This window comes from Struthio camelus, chromosome 7, assembly GCF_040807025.1.
Source record: "Struthio camelus isolate bStrCam1 chromosome 7, bStrCam1.hap1, whole genome shotgun sequence".
Lineage (NCBI taxonomy): Eukaryota > Metazoa > Chordata > Aves > Struthioniformes > Struthionidae > Struthio > Struthio camelus.
In genome coordinates this window covers 6,221,393-6,244,917 of record NC_090948.1, presented here as the reverse complement: position 1 = coordinate 6,244,917, position 23,525 = coordinate 6,221,393, and the positions used below count along the sequence as shown (strand labels likewise).

The following is a 23,525-nucleotide window of genomic DNA, read 5'->3' as shown; positions in this document are numbered from 1 at the left end:
ACTGTGAGGGTGACAGAGCATTGGACCAGGTTGCCCAGAGAGGTGGTGGAGTCTCCTTCCCTGGAGATATTCAAAAGCCGTCTGGATGTGATCCTGGGCAATATGCTCTAGGTGACCCTGCTTGAGTAGGGAGGTTGGACTAGATGATCTCCAGAGGTCCCTTCCAACCTAAACGATTCTGTGATTCTGTGATTCATAGTCCCAGCATTTAAAATGCTTACGTTTGTGTAGATGTACATAGCCATTCCACCTTCAGAAGAAGGTTCCTGGTACACGATGCACATTTTTCGAAATGGTGTGCTTCAAGCACAGCATTCCACACTTCAAATATTCTTTGGCTTTCAAAGAATAGGATGAAGTGGGAATTTAGAGATAAAGACAACTTCCTCATTGCTTTACTCTGGCACCACAGGAAACTCAATCATATGGGTACTGGCAAAAGGCCTGTTATTAATGGCATCTAATATACACAGCTTTTGTTGAGAGAGATCCTTGTTACTTTTTTTAGTTTCACTCTTGAGTACTGTCTCCATAGCAGATCAAAAAGAGAAGTGCAGATAAAGATGAGATTATAATGAAAAATAAACTTATGAGAATGGCTGCTGGCCCTTCCTGACTATTAAACGCAGAATTAGGTGCCAGAATTCAGTGCATTTACAAATGCTTATAATTGCAGTAGATGTAGCGACAACAATATTGACAGTGTGTTTATTAATATATATAATCTCAAGGAATACTAAGCGTTTCTTCTCAAAGTATGAACAGTAGAAGGAAGAGTAAAACCTCAAAACATTTTGGATTTGTTATGTGAACATTGCAATTACTTTGAGGACAAAATTGTGCGCTCAATAGTAAGAAAACATTAAATAAAATCAAGCTACTTCTTAATCCACTTGTGCTCCCTGGTAGTTTTCTGGAAGTCAGTTTCCTAGGCTAGGAGTATGGGAGGATACAGAGATACTGTGGAAATCAAGCAATCTAAAGCTATTTAAGAAATTGTTTACAAATTCAGCATGCAACTTTGCCATGTTTGTATCCTATCTTTGCTATGAATTAATTAAGTGGGAATGTTTTCCCCCCGAAGACCCGAAGAGGAACGTACCATTCATGACTGCTGTTCCTGCTGTTCCACTCAGAAAGAGAAAGCAGACATTGTGCCCACATAAACCATAAAAATTTACTAATTTACCACTTTGTCATCTGACGTCCCTTCCACCCCACTCCTGCCCCAGGAGCCGAAGCGAACCCCTAGCCCTGAAATGGCAAAGAGATTCTTGTCTCCCCTTTGCTCTTCCATTTTTTTAAAAAATACTTCAGACCTTTTGGGTTTTTCGAGTGACTGAAAATAACCTGGAAAAGCTACCGTCTTTTCTTTGTTTTCACTCCGTGCTTCTTGAAGCCCCCACTCTAACAGAACGTTGTTTGAAAAGGATTTTGTGAGCGGTATCTGCAAACTTCAGCTGAACTGATTGATTGTGTTTAATTGCATTTTGGTTTCATAAACACAGTATCGTAAATCTACCAGTTGTCATACGCAGGGGGTTGATTAATGGAGCAACGGCTGTCTGCAGTCGAGTTACAAAGAAATCTCCACAAACAGGAGAGTCTTTGAGGGCGTGTGTTTTTCAACTACCGATGCGGCGTGTGCTCCGGCAGGGGTTCGGGGCTGAGGCTGGGAGGGCAGGAGCTGGAGGAGGCTCCAGAAAGAAAGAATGACTATAGTACTATGAAAAGCAACTAACTGTTACTGCTTCGCTTTTCCTCTGTCTGCAGCGAAGGAAGCAAAGCATAAAGAAAACCACCGCAGCTTTTCTCTTTTTGCGTCTTGCAACACTAAAAATAAAGGGAGCTCAGCACATCTACTTGTAACTTGGTTTCACAGTTATGTCATAGGTGGAAAAATAAAGATGAGAGACTTTTAGAGAGGCCCGGGAATGGATGACTTCCTTCAGCCTGGAGCAGAGTGACAGCCGTCATATTTAGGACAGTCAGTATTGAAGGAGAGACTGGACACAAAATCACTGGGGTGATTTTAAGGCTTGTTGGAGCTACCCAAAACTGTAACTACTGCTTCCCTGTTATTAAGCCCGATGAGGATATGCAGAGTATTTGTGAACAATGAAGCAAAAAAGTCAGATGAGAGGATCAAGCAAAGCACTGCCAAATACTCTGGGGGCGGGGGGGGGGGAGGAACAAACAAACTTTTAGCTCACAATAAAAATATGTTTTCTTCAGAACTTTTCTTACAGTTAGTTACATTTATAGTGAATCCTCCAAAACCCTGTCATGATTAGGTGTATTATACATTAGACTATCGAACATTTAAATGACGTTAGTCTCATAGTTTTGCAGTCTGTAGCAAGGGCTGGAAGAATTCTAATACAGATCGAGTCTTTATAGTTAATTAGAGAGAGATGAATATTCTGTTTTTATGGAAGAATGTCAAAAAAGTACTATTGAACATTAAAAAACAAACCAATGGATCACACTTCATTGCCCAGTTGATAAATAAGTATCATACCTCCTCTGAAGTTAACATCAGCTGAAGAATTCTACCATTTGGTATAGCAGCTGTCAGGGAATAAATCCTAGAAGGTTTAAATGAGAGAAAAATGTAAATTTGGGAGAACATGCAAGCAAATTCCAATTATTCATATGTCTTTAGCAAATAAACACTTGTTTTCTTCCCCAAATTTGTGGTCTGAAAAAATGCAAATACTTTTAAAAAAATTTTTGTATAAAAATAAGAAATGAAAGATAGCCAAGAAATCTGGTAAGAAGAGGGAGTATTCATGACAGAAAATGCTTCATAAAAGTTGGCTGCATCAGGCAAGTTGCTTGCTGGCAATTTTATTTCAAACCTTTTGGCAGTTTCACAAGAGATGAACACACGGCCATTCAGGTTGGCAGCTCCCTGGGACTGGTGAGGAAAAAAGGAGCAGTTTCATAAAGAAACACTGAATTAAAAGCCAGTGCCAACTGTACAAGTTTTTTTCTCTTAGTGTATTGTTCACTTGCAGTAGACCATCACTCCCCCTTTAGCTGAAGCCCTTTGCATGCGTCTTCTGCACCATCAATATGAAGTTTGCACCGAGAATGTTTCTCATCTCTGAAATAGATTTGCATAGGCATAGCCATACTATGCGCTATATCCTCCTCTCTTGAAAAACAGCAGCAGTACCCCTTATAATTTTGGTGGGGGGAAGAGGCAGCTCTAATGGAGAAATTTGTTGTGGAAAGTTTAAGCAGAGCAAATTTGACAGAAATTGGTAAATACATTTTGGATGAACAAATTTTGCCCACTGTGAGCAAAAGCAGGTGCAAAATATAATCCAGCTGGTCAGAGCAAAGAACAGAGGCATCATTCTGCCACTGCGTTTAGTTCCCCTCCGCAGCAAATATCATCATAGGCAGGCTGCAGGTATGAATAGTCAGAGTTTCCTCAAAAACATTTGCACTAACCTTTCTCAGCGGCAAACTGTTCTCAAGTGCTATTGACACTTAGGACTTACTTAACATATAACACTTGAAATTCAGGCATGATGCAACTTCATTTTCTCCAGTGGAGTTACACCCATGCTTTTCAGACAGGGATATAGCTCAGTATTCTGAACACCCAAACCACCGTTCCCAAGACAGATCCCTCAATTGTATTGCATTTAGCAGTATAGCACTATTTAGCTTTCGGTTTATACATCTCTGTAGCAACAATATTTTGGAAAAAAAAAAAGTACCATATGCCACTGAATAGACCTAGAAAGAAATTATAGCTGTGCCAGGGAAACATGTCTAGACGAAATATTGCACCTTGGCTACTTTCTTCTCTGAGATGTCTTTAAAACAGTCTTTGGCAGTATCGATTTTTTTCCAGAAATTTTAGTTCTTTTTGGTTCCAATATAATAGGCCATAGATTTCCCCAGACAGCAGTGACACTGGGGCTTTCACTTCCTGTTATATTTCTCCATTCCTTCCTTAGTGCCTCAGACCATTCAAAGGCACAATGCCACAGCAGAAGAGATGCGTTGCTTTGCCTCAAGGAAATATCAGTCTTCTCTGGAAACCCTCTGAGGCTTTGGAAAAAGCTTGCCCAGTAAGTCACCCTTTCAAGGGAGGCAGCCTGGTCTCAGCACGCGGTGCTCGTTAAGGAAGGGCGCCAGGCTCCTCACACAACCTCCCGAAATATAAATTCCCTCTAAGAAATATAAAAATCATTAGACCTTGTTGATACTTAGAAGGGTATTCCTCAGGAAAGTGTGGTGTTTGGAAAAAAAAATGATTATCAGTATGAACTGGAAGTAAAAGACTTTAAAGGACAAATTATTTGCAGATCTTGGGTGTCACTTTGAGCTAGTCAAACCATTCTTTTTTAATAAAATCAAAATATTCCTTTTTAACTTTGACTTTATATATTTAGTCATCTACAATATAGGAAATACATTTCAGCTAAGTCATTCATTTTCTTCTGACAAGGTCACTCTGATAGGATCATATCATTCTGATAAAGTCAAAACACTTCTCTATCTTCTGCCAGAGACTTGTGCTTCAGAAAGCTTTTGACAAAATAGTGTTTTCCACTGCCTGGGAGTTCAGTCAGAAAACTTTTGGCCAGCTGTAATAACCAGAAGCAAGCCAGGACCTGAATCTTAAAATACACATGCCTTAGTATGGGGGAATCTCTCTCTTGTTAAACATACCACTAAACTGGATTTACTATACAATACATGCCACTGACAAATTCAACACAAGTTAGCACAGCTTTCCACAACTCCTGTGCATGCCTAGGTTATATTACACCACTAATATAGACACGCAGAATCATAGAAAGGTCTCGGTTGGAAGGCACCCCTGAAGATCATCTCGACCAACCTTGTATTGAAAGCAGGGCCTTAGATCAGGTTATCCAAAGCCCTGTCAAGCTAAGTCTTGACTATTTCCAGCAAAGGAGATTCCATCACTTCTCTGGGCAACTTATTCCAGTGTTACATTGCTCTCACAGTGAAGAATTTTTTTCTTATATCCAGGAAGAAATTCCTTGAAGCAACTTGTGCCTGTTGCCTCCAGTCCTGTCACCATCGATCCTTGCGAAGAGAGTGTTTCCATCTTACCTGAAACTACCTTTTTAGGCATGTGAATACTGTGACCAAGAGGCTCATGCTAGGAGTTTTATGGAAAATATGGTTAATAGAAATTTTGCAAGGGTAAAAGGAAAAAACCAGAAGATTCATTCCACAGTTAAAAGTCTATTGCCTTTAACCTGCATGTAACATTCAGGTTAATGTTAATTGTGTTAATCACGATACTGAAAGCTCAGAAGTGTTCAGATATATTTATGGATGTTGCAGGATTGACAGTCTTTCCAAGAACAAATTGTTGAAGGTAACTTATGCCTTATGTTCTGTCACAAGAAGCGCATTACATTTCAATGAAATATATTTATAATAATTGGATCAAAACATGCAGATATATATAACGTCCTGATAATAGAATGGACAGATGACTTTTTAAAAACAGGTCTTGCTTGCCTTTTTTCTGTCTTCTGTGAAAAGTAACTTATTTGCCTCAACTTTTTTCTTTCTTATTTAAGGCTACTTAAAAACATCCAAATAAAACAAAAGCATATGACAGTTTTCTGGAAGTTTTGCTGGAGGGCTGCTTCTCCAACAGTTCTTTACATTTCCTTAACAATGACAAGGAAAATATTGTCGCATACTGATTTGAGCAACCACTTAATGTACCTAATTGAAATTTCCTGGGCTACTGAAATCTCCAAAACTTGCTGTTAAGGACCTGAGTGATAGGAGCTTTCCCATCACAGACTTAGAGGGTAGAAATATTACAATCTGCTTACCCGATTCCTGGATTTTGCTTGCCTTTGAATCTTACCATGAGCCTCATTTCTAGTTTCTTTTTGACCAATAGAGTATCTTCTAAAAAGTGGCCAGTAATGACTTAAAACGCTGCAAAGGTACGTGACCACACCGCCAAGCACAAACCCACATGCACATCCCAGGAGGGCCGACCAGTGCAAGCAGGTGCACTGCTGCAGCTCGGCTGGGCATTTTGGGGAGCTTTGAGCAGAGCCACAGGAGAGCATGTTTGCTCCAAGTGGAGGCAAGCTCACATCAGCCAGCGCTATCTTATGTAGGCAAATGCAGAGTGATGAAAAAAGAAAAAATAGCGCTTCCTTTGCTATGCTCTATCTGTACTGTTTTTTTTAATAATAGTACCACTATAACAGCGCACCTTCCACCTAGCAGATGTGTCTTGCTCCACCTTTCAGGTGCTGCATCTGGAACGTCTTTTATGGAATAGTGATCTTTATTATTAAAAGCACAGATCCAATTCAAGACAAATCAACCTTCTCTTGGACAAACTAATTACACTGATATCATTGAATCTTTCAGTAAAAAGATGGTCTCCAGGCCCCAGATTTTTGTGGTGCTCTTCTCCAAATAGCCTTTCAATGGATAGACATGCAAATTACTAGAGTATTTGCTCAGTTTTGCTCGTGTTATTTCCAAAAATAAAGCAGTAAACTTATTTGTCCTTTGACAACTTTGAAACTCAGAAGACAAGTCAACTCTTTCATAAAAATACAGTAAAATAGGTATTTGATTTGATATCAAATCAATAGATAAGACTAGAAGCCGTCTTCTTATCAGAGGTATATAGCCCACGCTATTTGTTATATTGCAGCAAAAAAGTGAAACAAAAACAAAACAGGGAATGTAAACCCATTTATAGACTTGAGTCATAATAAGCCTGATTTTTTACACACATATTTTTTCACTTTATGCAAGGTTAATTTGAATAAATATTTAAATAGGAAACAATGAACAATTAGAGGCTGGAGAAAACAGTGATCATACACAGGACATAATCCTCACTATCTACACCAAAATAAAGTCATTTTCTGGCATGGCACTACTCTTCATTAGGGTAAAATTAATGCAACACGTTAATGGCATCATTACTTTTAGATGAGACAGCAGTGTAAATTCCTGACCCCTTCTTGTGAAAGAGCCCACGGCAGTCCTGGCAAAAAAGTGCGTGTCCCCTATTTTTATTTTCTGTTGCCTCTTGCAACTCTAAGTGCAGAGAATTTTCTGCTTCTCCGGCAGAAGCTGTGTTCTGTCCTAGAACCCCTGTGTTCAAAGAAGGAAATTAATCAGCAGGCAATGGAGACGAAATTCTTCAGATAGCAGGAAAGAATATTAGCTTAATCCACAGACTATGCTATAAATTAGGAGAAGGAAAACTTCAGCCAACACTTGTGAAACTGTGGTATACCTCCAACGTACAAATCTAACTCTTTGCGAGCTAAAACAAAAATGAACAAAGCACAGGCAAATAAACTATTGGGAACAAAGAATAGATAGCCAAATTACTTTACATTATTTAATAGCTCCTTTCCATTACATTTCTGAGTTTTTACATACTTTTGTTTTAAAAAGACATCCAAGTAGTGAAGAATTTTAAAATATGTTTCAATCTGAGCAGAACAAGACCCAAGATCTTCTGACACCCTTTAAGAGCATCTTCCAAACAGAGAATGTGTTATTAAGAATACTGTGGTTTCAGTCAGACAGTAGCTACCATTGCTGCTAACAGAAAGAGATGTCTTGGGGAAAGGGAACTGTTATTTTTCTAGTAAAGCCAGTGGGAATTTTTCAACCAGATAATGCTTACTTGGAAAACATCAGTCTTTCACAGGCAGTTTTTCAGAAAGTTTCCTGGGATTGGTATGGGACTTCTGGTCAAAGCAGAAAGAGAGGAAAAGAAGCCAAACTGTTGTTTTGTAGCTGGAGCATTTTACGGGCTGTGGTGAAGACTAGGTTCGACAGCTCTTTTCTTGCTAGTCTGAAATGGTAATGTGACCATAAAGTTCCCATTTCTGTCTCAAGCACTAGCCGTTTTGTTGTGTGTTTCTTTTGGTTATTTTCAATCAAAAATTTTTTTGATATTCTTTCCATCTTTTTTTTTAACACAAATGGTACTGTTCCATCCCCAATATGAATATGAAAATTCACTAATTAAAGGATACAGCCTGACTATATTAAACAAAGAGAGAATATATATTACGTTCATACTGTGACCACTTCAAACCATTCAAACCATTTTCCAGCAAGCTAGCGTCCAAGCCCCACAAACACTAAAGAGTCTACGTATGTTTACTCAAATAAGCAAAATCAATCATGAGGAGACATTTTATAAGATGCAAGCAAGAGTTGCATTCCTGAAGGAACAGACTGGTAAAAGGGGATCTGTGATAAAGCCAAAAGGAAGCATTTTTGGATGTTTTCCATCACTTGAAGTCCAGGAGACCATTTGTATGACACATAGGATTAGGAAAAATAAGCTGCATGACATTTATTTTGTAACTTTAACATTAATATCTGTAGAAACATTTTATTGTCAGTACAAAAGTTAACAGATTTTAATACTTCTTTTACCCAATTTTTTTAAAAAAACACATAAAACAGTGTAATTTGCATTCATATTGCATGGCCATATCAGAGTTAGTGAGTGTTCTGAAAGTAAAAACACAAGACCGGTAAAAAGAAACAAATAACAGTGACATTTTAGCAGAGGCCAGTGCTATACCTGCTGTTATGGAATGGATCAGAAGGAAATATTGGAGTCAGCATGAATTAATCCCTTAAAAAGACGCTGATATTCCTACGGAAAACTGTCATTATAACAACTTCTCCCTTTTAACTTAAGTTACAATACAGGGATAATCTAAAAGGCTATTTCCAGGCCAAAAGATCTGGAACCTATTATCAAACTCAGTGAAGAGAATTCTAGTTAATTTGATGCATGTGCAACCCAGGGTAGGAGCTCAGCTCCTTTTAGACCAGTGCATTCTGCTATGGTTATAGACAAATTAATGTCTTTTCCTACTTTAGGAATCCATTATAAGGTTTTCTTTTTTTTTTTTTTTTGTGGCATGATTGTGCCTTTTGGCCATGGGAAACATTGCTAGAGTCAAATTGTTAAAGTGACAGGTATTGAGAATAAAAGACTTTCTTGTTAAAGGATTTGAGTTTGATAAGTATAATCATCTGACACCAAGGTTTTTTAACACAAATAAATCAAAAGTTTAATTCCCCAAAATTAGTTATATACTGTAAATATTTCTTTCTTTAAAGATCTGAAAACTAGTAAAGTCTGAGCAATATATCTACTAGTTCTCTGTGCTGCCTGCATAGAAATGCCATTTAAATTACAAAAACACAACAACCCTATAAACGATTAATTGTTTTGTACATTACCAATTAGTTAATAAATTAATGATATACCATTTTCCCTGAAAGCAAAGTATTTTCCACCTTTGGATGGCGAAAATTAAGATTTCTGTGTAAGAACAGCATTTAGCAAATAGCTGTTAAAAAAGAGACTAATTTGCTAGGTGGATTGGGACATCCATTTTTAAATCAATACAAAAAATAATTCATTGTAAATATATAATATATATATTTATACATATTTTGAATATATTTACATACATCCAGCACCTATATACTGCATTTGTGCTCTGTAAGTGTGTGCCAACATATATTTTCTCCAAATATTACAAAATAAACAAGAAAGGCAGACCCAGAGTTTGCCTTAAGTCCAACTGGTCCATTGTACAAACCAAGTCTGTTGCAGCTTACAGTAAGCCAGAAAATTGATAGGGATGGGTATCTAGACAGCTCATAAACATTCTTCTCTGTTGGGAGTATTTAAAAGTTGCAAATTATATAATTCTTTATGTAGGTTCTGACTGTTTTCCTCCAAGTTTTCTTTTTTCTCTTTTTTCATATTTCATATGTACAAGCAGAAACATTAAGGTCCTGGAGAAAAGATTTTGTGTTTTGTATATTGTAGGTAGCTTGATGTTCTTGTTTCTTTATTCCTCTATACAGTCAGAATGGTTTCTTCTCATGTTTTAACACTGCCATTCATATGTTGGTACTTGGGAAGACAAGGTTCATAAGGCATTGGATCGGGAGAAAAAACAGAGTCATCACCTGAAGAACATGAACTCCTAGTACCAGGGTAACTAGGTGAATACTGTTCGAGAGGTCCACTGAGGTCCAGATACTCCTGTAACAAAAGAAATAAACTGCATTTTAAAATAACACATAAAATTGACAATAACCTATTTCTACTGCTCTGGTTTGGCTTGGTCATACAGTGGGCAAAAAAAAAAAAGTTAAAAAATGCCCATCAGTTCTCTGAATTTTAGTATATTCAAAACTGCCTGGTGCTTAAATGTCTGGTAAAACAAGGAACGCTCAAGGAGCTTGAATAAAGGGAGAAAATGAAACCAATAATTGCGTACTTTTGTGAAGTCCAACATCATCAGCATTAGCCATGTCAGTAGAAATAAATATGCCAACCACATCAAAAGAGGACTTTTCACTTACAATGATAAAAATGAAATTTCAACCTAAATAGAACCATTTTTCTTCAGCACATGGTAATGATTTGGAGATGGATAGATACTTTCAATTTTATATTCCTTTGGTTAGTCTGAATATCTGTTTTATATTCTCTGATATTAATTTTGTGTTTAAACATGCAGTGGCATATGTGTAAAAAAAAAAAAAACCTGAAAGCAAAACAAAATTAAGTTCACTGCATTTGGCTTCTTTTCACTATATTTCTTCCATTTGTGTGTGTGTGTGGGGGGGGGGGTGTGTGTGTGTGTGTGTGTTGGGGTGTGTGTGTGTGTGTGCGTGCACGCACCAGAGTAGCAATGACCAAAGCAGTCATTAAAAAAGGAAATAATATCTGCTGAATCCAAGTTTTAGGTTATGGCTTTTTTGCTAGAAACAACAATTTTGGCAGGAGAATAAAGTTATTTTTCCCCTTGAAATGTTCCTTCTCTTTCAACTTCTAAAGGGCAGCTGCATTCATTTAAATGCAATCTCTTCATTTGCTAAACCACAAGTTATGATCATACTGACAAGACGAGTCCTCCACCTCAGTCAGTATTTTATACTGCTATACTTAGGTTTTGGCTAATTTAGTTCTTTGGTTAACATATTTTCTTAAGTCAGAAATTCATTATTATCATATTATAGTTTAAAATGGTCACCTTTTGAAAAGAGAGGAAAAATGTAAGCTTTAAAACGCCAACAAATACAGTAGATAGCAAAAGAGGTTGCAGAATGCAATTTGCATCTATGATTACCTCCTATTTTGTAGAACAGATTTTTAAAGGATTCATGAGGATGATCTCAGCATGTATTCTTATACTAGGGAACCAGAATGTGGTATTAGGTGACCAGAAATGATCAAGTACTTTCTACATAAATAGAAGAACAAAGTATTCCAATATTTGAAGATTTCAGACACAGCTTGTCGTACTAAAAGATTTCAAGTAATTCAGTTATGAATTCAGTATTGAATGTGGGATCCTTATGTCCTGTTCAGCCTCTTTATCCAACATAAAGGGCCAGAATCACATAAAGGGGCCAAAAACAGTTCACCTCCAGCATCAGGATAGTTCCTCATGTTGATATAATAAAACACAGCCATTAGGCTGACCACCAGTGACTTCTGCACCAAGATCCCATGCTGCTCTGGGAAACACTGCGTGATGCTCTGAGATACATGGGCAGCTGGGTCTTTTGAAATAACAGGTGATGATTCAGTAAGGACAAGAGCAAGACGCTACCGTTTATGCAGCAATAATCACTCGCACAGATGCAGAATGAGATACTATTGGCTGCCATAGCAATTTTGGGGTTTTGGGGCAACCCAGGTTGACCATTTATCAACACTGTCATGTTGTTTGCCATGCTTGCCATTGTGGAGTGGATAAGTAGAAGTACTGTCAGACAGATGCACGAAGGAGCTGCACTTCAGGAAAACTGTGCAGATCACAGAATATCAGAGGTCTCAAAACCACAAGCTATGGAAGTTGATAGGACAAACTGGAGTACTCACAAGACACTGAATGAGAACATGACAAGTCTTCAAGAACATAGAATGTGCCGCAAACAGGAGCGAAGTAATTTGCTCTCTTTGCCCAGGGTGAATAGGAGAAAAGCAATGTCTTAAGTAGTAGGGTTAGATATTAGGAAAAGCTTTCAAGAGGTAATGTTAATGAAATGCTGCCATAGATTGTTGAGGGATGATGCAAAAGTACAACTGTGGAGATATTTAAGAATAAGTTACATAAGCATCTGTCAGGAAAGACAAAGGTACAGCTGATCCTGCTGTAGACCAATTGGATGGACTAGATGAGTTCCCAAGTTTTTTCCAGCCTTTTTTCCTATGATTCCAGTCTAAAGTAATTTACATAATGCTAAAGGCCTTTTCAGGTTACCTTTGAAATCCTTCCAGGTTCATTAGCAATACAGAATTGGGAAGGCAAGATAATGAGAAAAAAGAAAAAGAAAGAAAAAGAAAGAAAGAGCCTCAGAGTTGTAGGCCAGAATCTCACTCTTGAATGTGCAAACGCATATCCAATCCAAGCCACCAAACATTCCGCAGTGGCAGCCAGCCCACCTCCAACTGGTCTTGTGAAATCATATATAAATTAGGCAGGAAAAGATCCAGTCAGTACTTGGATGAGGGGAAAATGGTAATGGTACATAAAGTGATGTTACTGACTCAGTAGGGAGCACATATTCCTGCGTCATCTCTGAGCCACTCTTGAAGGTGCCACTTTTCAGAATAAGCCTTAAAAACAGAATCCAGAGAAATTACAGCTACTATCAAAGCCAAAAGATCTTTTTCAACCAGAAAGGTTAGTCCACCCGACTGGCAAAATGATCATCCTAAATAATGGCATTCCTTTACTTAGATTCCCCATCATCTTTATTGCATGCAAGCTTTCCTAAAGCTGCTGAACAATTGATCTTTTATTTCTGTGGCAATTCTGAAAAATAAGGAGGTACTGTTGGGGATCCACACAAAAGGACCCAGACATTTTTTTCTACCTTTGCCCCTCTCATAAAGAAGTCCCTAAAATTATATCAAATCAGAAAATTTTATTTTGAAATGGTCAAAACAAGTTATTCTGACATTTTTCTGTAAGTGTTTTGTTCTGCTTTTTCTTTCATTATACATATCATTTCTCAGAACAAATAGGAATTTGTAAAATATTTCTGGGACACCAAGCCTTTTTTATCAAGACAAGTTTCCACCAAAAGAATCACCGTTCCCATTACTGTTGTGAACTTCCTCAAAGGTGCCTGTGATTTACTGATAAGAGAGCTGATCCCTGTGTGAATATGCTAATCAGTGTGTTCCTTGCTAGGACTAATAATATTTCAGACCTCTGAAAGAATGCTGTTCGCATAAAACCTTTTTGCATTCATATATCCCAACCTGAAGCAGTGTTAGGCAGGACCTTTGGATAATTGGATGGCTGTTCATACATTCCCTGTGGGTCCTTGTTCCCTCCACCGAGAGCTATTTCAGTGAACCTAATTCACTTTCAGGCATATAATCTGAAATCTACCATTGACAATTACTCCTCTTCTGACCTAGATATCGTGGCTGGGAATCAAACTGAGTTGATAAATAAAAAATACCATGTACTCTAGTTCCCTCCCTCGCATGTTGAAATATAAACATTGCCTCTCAACCTGCCACGTGTGTTCCCTCTATGCTGCTGTGCTAAAAAAAAAATCAAAAGATACAAAGAGAAATAAACAAAAATATTTTAAAGACATGTTTCTGTTTTGTTACATAAATCAAGGCATGCTGGCAAGAAACCGAGGATTTCATAGGATACATACTTTAGCTGCATGTAACCTCAGAGGACAGTGACGAACAGAACAACAAGAGAACTAGAGTAGTATTTCATAAATGAATAAACTCCATCTATCTCCTGAACCATATGTCTCATCTGCAGCTTATGAAGAGAAACAATTTACCTACCTCATTAGTTGTAAGGGTAAGAATTCGATCCAAGTCTTCTACCAACTGCTTAAAAGTTGGTCTCTGTGAAGGCACAGCATGCCAGCAATCTCTCATCATCATATAGCTGTAATAAACATTTCCTTGGGTTAACTAAAATTACATGTTGTTCTCATAAACCTTTTCATACACAGACATTGTTATTCATCATAAATAATACAGTGAGCACCCCACAGTCCTACTCATGGACTAACCACTGTCCTGTAAACCAAGAAACACCCTCACTTCTGTGGCAGGTGCATTTCTATTCTTGTATCTCTTCTTGCCCAGTTCCTAAATTACATCTTTGTGGAGCAGCCTCCATAACTTTTTCCTGTTCCAGGAATTTCAATGGTATTTCGTTTCATTTCACAGAATCACAGAATCACAGAATGGTTGAGGTTGGAAGGGACCTCTGGAGATCATCTAGTCCAGCCCCCCTGCTCAAGCAGGGTCACCTAGAGCACATTGCACAGGATCACATCCAGGCGGGTTTTGAATATCTCCAGGGAAGGAGACTCCACTACCTCTCTGGGCAACCTGTTCCAGTGCTCTGTCACCCTCACAGTGAAGAATTTTTTCCTCAGGTTCAGATGGAACTTCCTGTGGTTCAGTTTGTGCCCGTTGCCTCTTGTCCTGTGGCTGGGCACCACGGAGAAGAGACTGGCCTCATCCTCTTGACACCCCCCCTTCAGATACTTGTAGACAAATTTCATGTCATTTCATTTGTTATATTAGAGACAACGGCCTTTGTGAAGTGAAGAAATTAAAATGGGGAAAGAGTCAAGGGCTATACTCAAATATCAGAAAGTGAAATCTGTGTCTTATTGTCACCGGTGGATAACGCTGCGTTAATGCAGAAGCTTCCCAATATATTTTGTTGTGTACAAAACCAGCGTGATGTAGCTTACATATGATTAGTGGTCTGTGTACCATCATTTAAGAGCCTTTGTGCTAATGAGATTAAAATAAGATAAATATCAGTGTAAAACCACTGACAAAGACTGGCTTGTAGGTTCTCTTCTTTTTTCAGTGAGACCACAGCAAGGCGTGTAAAGAAGTATCCTCTGTCAAACATTTCCTCAAGACCTTTTCATACCTTTTCTTTACATATCTGTATGCATATATAGCCACAATCCTAAAGTCAAGCAATTCTGAAAACTTTAGATACTGCCTGGGGTAGCATCAGTTGTGTGAATTCAGTACAGTTTGTGCCCTTTGATCCTTGTACAGCAAATAAGGGTCCTTACAGCTCATTGGTGCAGTTGGCAGGTTTATCCATTCGGTGCCCTTCCTTAAGCAGCTTAAAAAGTTCCTCCACCGGAATTCCTGGGTAGGGCGATCCTCCTAAGGTGAAGATCTCCCACATTAATACACCAAAGGACCATCTGCAGAACAAGGAGGAAACAGTGCAGTATTAAATCTGTTTTAATGTTGAAAACAAAGATGTTTCCAGGAGAGATGCAGTAAGTAGCGTGTTGCTACTTCATAGGTAAGTCCCGTCTGCTTAAGAGTCAGATTCTGCCAGTTTGACAGACCAATCTATCCTATTTTGTTATATGCAGTACTCCTGGTGGGTTTACTCAGTAGGAAAGAAGCGCGTCAGGATCTAGCCTTAGATTGCCCCCAGGCCAGCTGCCAATCCTTTCGCAAAGAGATTTAAGCTTATCTTCATGCACTTGCTTATCTCTGACAGACTTGAGTGGGACATCAATCCATGAAGTGCATCAGGTGCCTCAGTAGCACATTGAATAGGAACTGACCTAAGCACGATCACAAACACATTCCTAGCCTTTGTCTGGTGTGCTCCAAGCACCCAAGTTTCCAAGGCTACTGCAAAGAACCTCATCTTCACAGTTTAATTATTTACAGAACATGCACGCAGCTGAGTTGGTTTGTAATTACGTGGTGGGATATTTTGGAAAAAGAAGGTTACTGAAAACAAAGATATTTTGCATCAATCCGCTCTGTTTGAGTAATTTTTGTCAGGAAACGGAGGAGGATAATTTTCAGCCAGTTCTGCCTGCCCGCTTGCCATCTCCTTCAGAGCCTGCCTCATCATGTCTTGCTGGCAAGCTAGAGCTCTTTGGCAGGCTGCTCTGCCAGGTAAGCAATAGCACAAAGCCTGCACTGGCTCCCAAACTTCTCTGCAGCTCTCCTAGCTTTACAGCAGTGTATTTTAGCAAACTGTTTGCACAAACTTGCAATAATATTATCTTTAGCAGGCTTCAAAGCCACCATGGGGCCAAGAGTATCAAAGTTCCAGCTCTGAAATTGTTGTGCTCTGTGGCTGTTGAAGAGCTCAGGCTGACTTTCAGTCCTGAACCAGTGAAGCAGTTTACTTCACATTCACTTAGATATTTTGCTAAGGTGTTATTTTAAAAATTTTTAAAGTTCGATCTACCCTTAACCTGTGTATATAGTTTCCTTTGCAATTGTAAAGACTGCAGGAAAAGCCTGAGTAAATGCTTGTCCTAAGGAGAGAGGTCCTTGGGAACAGCACTAGCTAAAGAAGAAGGAGATACCCTCTATTATTTTCTCCACCCTGCTCTTTTTCATGTTAACCCTGCACTGACTTGCATAAACTTTTACACTTGCCCTGGGAAGCATCCAGCCCTTTACAGTTAACAGCTTCTCTTGGAGAAATAGAAAACATGAGATCTTCATCTGCATTGCATAAAAAATACACATCTACTTGAAGTACTGTACATATGAGTACTGCAGATTGGCCTAGGGAACTTTAATAGGAAGCAGAACAAATCCTGAGAGGTTGCATCAGCCAGCTACATTGTGCACATATTAAAAGATTTTGAAGTGTCAGAGTCCAATGACTTCCTACCCTTTGCATGTGCAATACTGCTAGGAAGCAACAAGGCTTCTAAAATCAGAGAAAACTTTTCTACTATATCCATTCTATGCGTTACTGTACCTAATATCAGAACAAATTTTGACAAGAATTTTCAGGATCTTTCTTTTCTCTTCTATCTTTCTTTCTTTCTTTTTTCCTTTCTTTCTTTCTTTTAAATCTGAAGGAAGTCCAGAATATGCCAAAAGCCAAGCAAATTAGATAGACTCTTTGTAGCTGCACATCCGTAAATAAGTTCAAGGGGGGAAACTTCCGCACTGACAAAAGGAGGTTAGCATTTTCCACCTTTCATGTGCTTTGAAGCTGGGCAGATTAGTAACAGAGCACTGGTTAGCAGTCTACCATAAAATCCTCACTTTCTAAGGGCATGTCCTGTTCCATCTATTAATATGTGAAACACAGAATGAAAACGCTTAAAGTTAAAGGACAACAAGAAAACATATTTAAAGATATCCCAAACTTTAAGAAATGCAAACCAAAGCAATCCTCCTCCCCACCTCCAAAAAAATCATTCAAATAAAGTTGCTTACACATCACTTTGATGCGTGTAAACTCTGTCAAACAGGGCTTCGGGAGCCATCCACTTTACAGGAAGCCGTCCCTACGGACAGATTTGGAGGAGAAGGAAAGGAATGAAAAAATTAATTCACTACAGTGGTAGCAATTTACAGGATGCTTTCAACACTGAATTTTTAAAAGATTAATTGGTTCTCAGAGATCAGTCCGCTTAGGCAAACTACCATATAATTTACCTTTAAAATTTTCAGAAAAAAAAGTGAAACGGGCTAAAGAAGGGAGACAGTTGAGGAAAACGGATATAAATATTTAAGATAAAACTGAAAGTACAGAGGGCTTCCCAGAAGTCCCCAGATTGCTTGCTAGGACAATAAGGTAAGGAGATAACATGGAAAAGATCATTCCACTATTGTTCTTTAAAGACAAAAATCTCAATAATTCTCTGAAAAATAGGCCTGCCCGCAACACGAAGTTGGCCACTAAACTCCAGAATTTTGTTTTGCTGTTCAGCCTTTTGCAATGGCCCAAAGCTTGCACAAGTCACACATGCCTGCTGCTTTGCACAGAAAGAAAAAGGGCTCAGAGCCCAGGAATTGCACTAAATTTGATACAAAGCAGGTTCAATTCCCTCCAGTGCCAACATAGCTGGTTGCTCTGCCTTTCCGCAAGCATGCGGATTCAGATGTTACCATTAGAATGCCGTTAATCATACAGTGTTTTATTTTCACAGATCAGCCAGTTAACATGACTGATAATAATAATTAGTATTTTGTACAAGTATTAATAAAGTCTGAAGACCTGAAAGAGTTCTGCAAAGTTCCCATCAAAAATGAAGAGTAGTTAATCAGGCTCTCTGAGAACAAGGTCTCCAAAGGTTCCAAAACCAGGCACTTCAAATCAACAGCTACATTTGAAACTTTTTACCTTCTTGATTTGGTACAGGTTATACAGCTAAACAGTGAGTTTAAGGGAGTAAAAACCAATTTTCTCAACTTCTAGCCCCTCTTTGATACTACTGCAGCAATTTCTTTACAACCAAGTACAGGCCAAATGCATAAAGCTATATGTGATACTACCACACACAAATAGGATTTTTACTGGGGTTGTTGCGATTACTGTTTATATAGCGTTTCTCAAGATCCTAGGCCTAGGTGGGAAAAAAAAAGGTAGCTGGAATCGAAAGGAATATTTCCATGTATTTCAAACGGTCCGAGTCAGGAACACATAAAATGAATACTTACATTTTATCATTTATAATAAATCATATAACATATAGTCTCTTTGGTTTAACTAACTGTCACTGTAAGAGGAGACAGAAATGCTTACTTCCTTAATCCCTTTTTCTTTCTGTGATTAAAAGTTAGGCTGCTGTGCAGGAAGTCCATTAGGATTATAATTACAGTTTTGAAGTGAACCCTGAAAGAAACACTTGTTTCCAGAGATAAGAAAACCATCTACTTACGTTAGTAGTCTTTTTATAATAATCTATATTGTTGATGTCTCTGGCTAAACCAAAGTCTGCTATTTTCATCACATTATTTTCAGTTACCAAAACATTTCTTGCAGCTAAGTCTCGATGGATACACTGAAAAGAAAGAAGAGAAAAATCCCACTGAAACAAGTGGTTGAAATTATTTCTAAAACTTAGAAAAGCCTGGTTTTTTAAGACTTGTATTTTGCTTAGGCTGAAGGTTTGGCTGGTGATCAGAGCGTTCCAAGCTGCTTGTGATTCACTCTCCACTACACATGCCTCACTACAGGCATTGCAGCATTTTCATTACAAACCCTGTTAATGAGTGCTTTATGATGTCGCTTCTCAAATTATACTGCTAGGTCAACAGAGCTAAAACCTGACAGTCTGGATCAGTGCAACCATTTTAAAGAAAGATCTTAATATGAGATACATTTACAGTATACAATTTTAAAACAGATGTCTAGGGTGTGTGTATTTACTTCAGCCATGGGACTACAGCAGTTTAATTTTGAAAGAAATATAACCTGGACCACACTGTTTGCTTTTTAAACAGATCTGACACTGAAACTAAAAACATTATCTTCCTGTCAGCATTCTCCTGAACACTTGCAACTGATATTCTTGACACTGAAAGGAAATTGTGACTACTCTGGATACCACTCCTATGTTCAAGCAGCCTTATCAGGAGTAATACAAGGTGCATTTGGAATCCTCCCCAGGATGTCTTACTTCTCTCCAAGGTAGACATCCTTTTTTTCCCCTCAATTTGGGTTATGTTTTAAGTGTCCTCCCTATTTCAGCACGTGCACAAGTATGCCAGACTGAACGTCTGCAGGTTTTTTACAACAGCCAGTTTCTCTCTTGTGTTGTAACTTGTCCTGATTAACTTTCTGAGATCTCTTATCCTTCATGGGTAAAACAAGTCTACGGAGTTTCTGCTCTGCACGGGGTTAGCCTAAGGCAACTGTCAGCAACTGCTCCAGCAACGTGTTCACGTACACAGGACATGCTTTCAGCACCAAACTGGGCTTCTAATTCAGCATCAGCGAAACACTGGTAGCAGAAATAATATAGGGCAACCTTCCTACTTCCCCTGTCCATGTTCTCACACCTTGCAAAAAATGCTCCGGGAACTCAGTTCAGTTGCCTAATATATAGGTACCTAATGTCATTTGAGATGCCCTATGATATCCAAGGTATCTTGGTGGGTAAGACAGACAGTGATGACACAGACTCTCCAGCAGACCTGGGCCTTTCCAGAATGGCAGGCAGGTGGAGATGCCATCCTACCAAGCGCAACCACAGAGCATCTCATACAACCTGCAACACCTTTGTGTAAGTTCTGCCAGCATATTCGTGCTTTCTCACACCCTGCAGCTTTGCAAATGAGACTTCCTGTCTCCAAAATACAGTTTAATTTCCGTATCTGACAGGGTATAACTGACTCCTTTGCCTAATGATTTGCTCTCTTTGCAGTGATCTGGTTCAACCACCTGAATCTGGAGTGCCCCTGTGATTCTTGTGCCATACTGGAACACTGAAGAGGACACATCACTTTAAAAAGTATCCATGCAGCTTAGAAAAGGTATCCCATTTGCAATGTACAATTGCTTAATGACAAGAATTGAAGTAGATACTCAAATCTCTTCTTTTACATATTAAAATTATATTCTGAGATGGTTGCATTTGCATTTATATTTTTTGCGATTTTTTTTTTTTTTAGGTCTCAGGGAGCCATTTACTGGAGTGAAATAACAAGACAACTGGTCTTCTCACAGTGTTTCAGTTCCTTAACGGTGGAAATACAGTGAGAAGATCAGCTCTTTTATTATTCCAGCTCAATACATGGCTCCCTAAGGAGAAAAAAAAATAGTGAAATATAAACATAAATGGTGGGATATTTGAAGATCTGGAATGCACAGCTTTACTACGTGCTGCCTTTGTTTCCCCTCTTTGGTTTGCCTTGTGCAATGCCCTACATTCAAGTTCAGCACTACAATGAACAAGCGTTTTTGGAAAGGGACTGGATCAGGATGAAATGACTCTGCTATGTGCATCTGTGTGAGCGCACACCCTCTTGGCAGTGTTCTACAATAGCACTTCAGAGCTTCTCCAGTGGACACTTGTTCTCAAGGTTTGCCAGTCAAAATATTTGTTTTTTTCCTTTCACAACAGGTCTTTTTTCCTGACACATGGTTCATTGCCAAGCCAGTGTTTCAATAATCTTCGAAAGAGATATTCTGTATGGTTTACCTAATACGATACCCATGCTTACTCCATTTCCTCTTGGTATCATGCATGACTCTCTCTCCCCTACTGCACGGATATTTAGTGTGTCAAAACATAAGAATAAAACCAAATTAGACCTCGAGTCTGTCCCCCAATCTCTACAAGCACAGAAAAGCAATGAAAAGCCAAGATTGTACACCAATAGGACCAAAGGCTTACACTCAGCTCTCCTCTTTGGTTAAAAACCACTCCATATTTGGGAGCGGACACAACCAGAAGTCACTATAAATCCCACTAACCACTCAGCAACTTGCAGGAAATACTTAGCTCCAATATCCAGTGGACTGGCATAGACACTAGGTCCAAACACCACCCAGGGTATTCATGACTTTATTCCATACAGCCACGATAGATTTAGAGAGTTAGTTATACACAGTTATTTAAGGTTTCATCACAATAATTTAATCAAGGTACTGGCTGAAGAAATGTTTGAAGAAAATTTGAAGAAATAAGTGTCTAGGGACATCAAAGAATAACTAAGCTCTTTCAACAAGCTTGCTCTCCTGACAAATACCTGCTTTAAGTAAAGTGCATAATTAAAGTGTCTAATTTACTATGTCTGTTTTTGCCTCTTCTGTTCACAATTTCTGCCCAGGTATCTTGTCATCTTCTCAGTTCCATTATCATTCCTCAAATCCTTTCAGTAACTGAATTCATTCACTTTACATCACTATGTGAGCTGACTCAGTAGATTTGACAGGAAACAGAAGCAAATGGTGTCTCCTGGGTGAAGTAGTGTGACTTGTATAACCAAGTGACCACCTGTGCTATGAATTCACACTGCAGATACATATTTATATTTACTACAAATGATCAATTCTGGCAATGTTGTTAAAACACAAGCATGAAACTTTGTGTATGAGCTTTCCCACTGATTATCAAGGGCATGGATTATGCAACTCATTGGGAAAAGATTGTTCTCTCAGCAAATTCTTTAACATACATGGGATGAGAACAAGCCTAACCTTAAAAAGTGCCAAACAAATATGTACCAAGTGCTCTGTGCAGTATTTGTGGAGTTCTACGTACTTTTTGTGAAGCCAAGTACTCCATGCCTCTTGCCAGCTGGTATGTGCAAGACACTAAATCTTTGAATGTCATCTGCTCTTCTGGTACCCTGTTAATGTCAAATGAATATTCCATTCCAGGTGGGCGGCGTGCTCGCAGGTACTCACGCAGGTTTCCTTTGGAAGCATATTCTACTATCACATACAATGGACCTTTGGATAAACAGAACCGCGTGAAAATTGGAATCAGGTCAAAAGGTAAAATGATTTTAAGTAAAGAACCTTTTAGTGCTTTATAAACATTTATTAATTCAATTCATTTATTAACTGTGAAATCAGTAAGCGAGACTTGAAAGAAAAGGAGGTCAAGACTTCGTTAAGTGACTGGCCCAAAGCTACTTAACAGGATAGTGCCAGAGCTACAATTGGCAATAGAGAGGACCTAAATCCTAACCTAGCACATGTTCTTTTCAGACGATGTCATCTTCTGAAAGACAAGCATTTTCAGTGCAAAAATGCCATGAAAAACCATTGTGGTATTTAGAGAGTGAAATTGTTCATTTCAAATTTAAGGGATACAAGTTTCACTAAGGCGGGACTGACACAATTCAGAATGACAAACATGGCTGAAAGCACTGCAAGCAAGAGATCAGAGAGGATCAGAGATTCATACGATATACTACCCTTTCTCATATTAAAGCTGCAATGCACCTTTATAAACAGAGACAGAAGTTAAAATATTGCTGCTAAGCTAAGGACATATCTAAAAATCCCATCACAGCATGACTGTTTCCTTAAAAACTCCTGAAAAATGATGATTAATGAGACTTTTGAAGACCTGTTTGAAAGTCCTGGCTTACTTTCTTCTCTCTACTCACCATCCTGGGTACAGGCTCCAAGGAGATTGATGATATTTTTGTGCTTCCCAATCATCTTCATCATCTCCATCTCTGACACCAGGTCAGATAGATCTTTTTCTGTAGCATCATCTGTACAAGACACAAGTTCAGTTCATGTTTTCTAGTGTTCCAGCTTGAACGTTACTTAGGCTCACCAGCTGGTATAAAACACGTCCTTCAAAATGCAGAACATGGGATTTGCTTTCCAGTATACATTGTATGTTATACAAGTCATATGATATGTCCTAATAAACAATAGTCTCAGTCTCTTTGATGGACTAACCAGTTCTTCAGTCATATCATACGCTGAAGCAACACATCAAGACGAGACAAAAAATACTGTCTTTAACTATCGAACAACTAATAACTATAACTTTCCTAAAAAGAAGCCCTACAGTTAAATTCAAAATAAAGAGGCTCCTACCACCTGGAGCAAATGGACTAGGATCTACACATCGACAACCTCTGCTGCGAACAAAGCTAAAAGCAGAGAGACCCAGAGAATTCTAATACCCCTATTGGCTTGCAAATACACGCTACTAAAGATAAACAGGCTGTCAGGGACCCA

The 23,525-nt window shown here is 38.6% G+C and overlaps 1 protein-coding gene across 19 annotated transcripts in view; it reads right to left on the bottom strand.

Annotated features, from left to right (window-relative positions):
* Positions 1–9,494: 9,494 nt before the first annotated feature.
* The window catches only part of FGFR2 (fibroblast growth factor receptor 2), a 103,187-nt gene continuing 89,156 nt past the window's right edge, over positions 9,495–23,525 (bottom strand). For 15 of the 19 annotated variants that reach the window (XM_068951533.1, XM_068951535.1, XM_068951532.1 and 12 more), the window contains 7 exons: positions 22,937–23,047; positions 22,081–22,271; positions 18,751–18,873; positions 17,303–17,373; positions 15,157–15,294; positions 13,889–13,994; positions 9,809–10,093 (listed from right to left, as the gene is read on the bottom strand). In XM_068951533.1, coding sequence (XP_068807634.1) covers positions 9,929–10,093; positions 13,889–13,994; positions 15,157–15,294; positions 17,303–17,373; positions 18,751–18,873; positions 22,081–22,271; positions 22,937–23,047 — 905 coding nt within the window. In that variant the 3' untranslated portion in view covers positions 9,809–9,928. Of the gene's footprint in view, positions 10,094–12,613; positions 12,683–13,888; positions 13,995–15,156; positions 15,295–17,302; positions 17,374–18,750; positions 18,874–22,080; positions 22,272–22,936; positions 23,048–23,525 lie in introns of all 19 variants that reach the window. The other 4 variants (XM_068951538.1, XM_068951541.1, XM_068951539.1 and 1 more) reach the window with 4 other exon arrangements.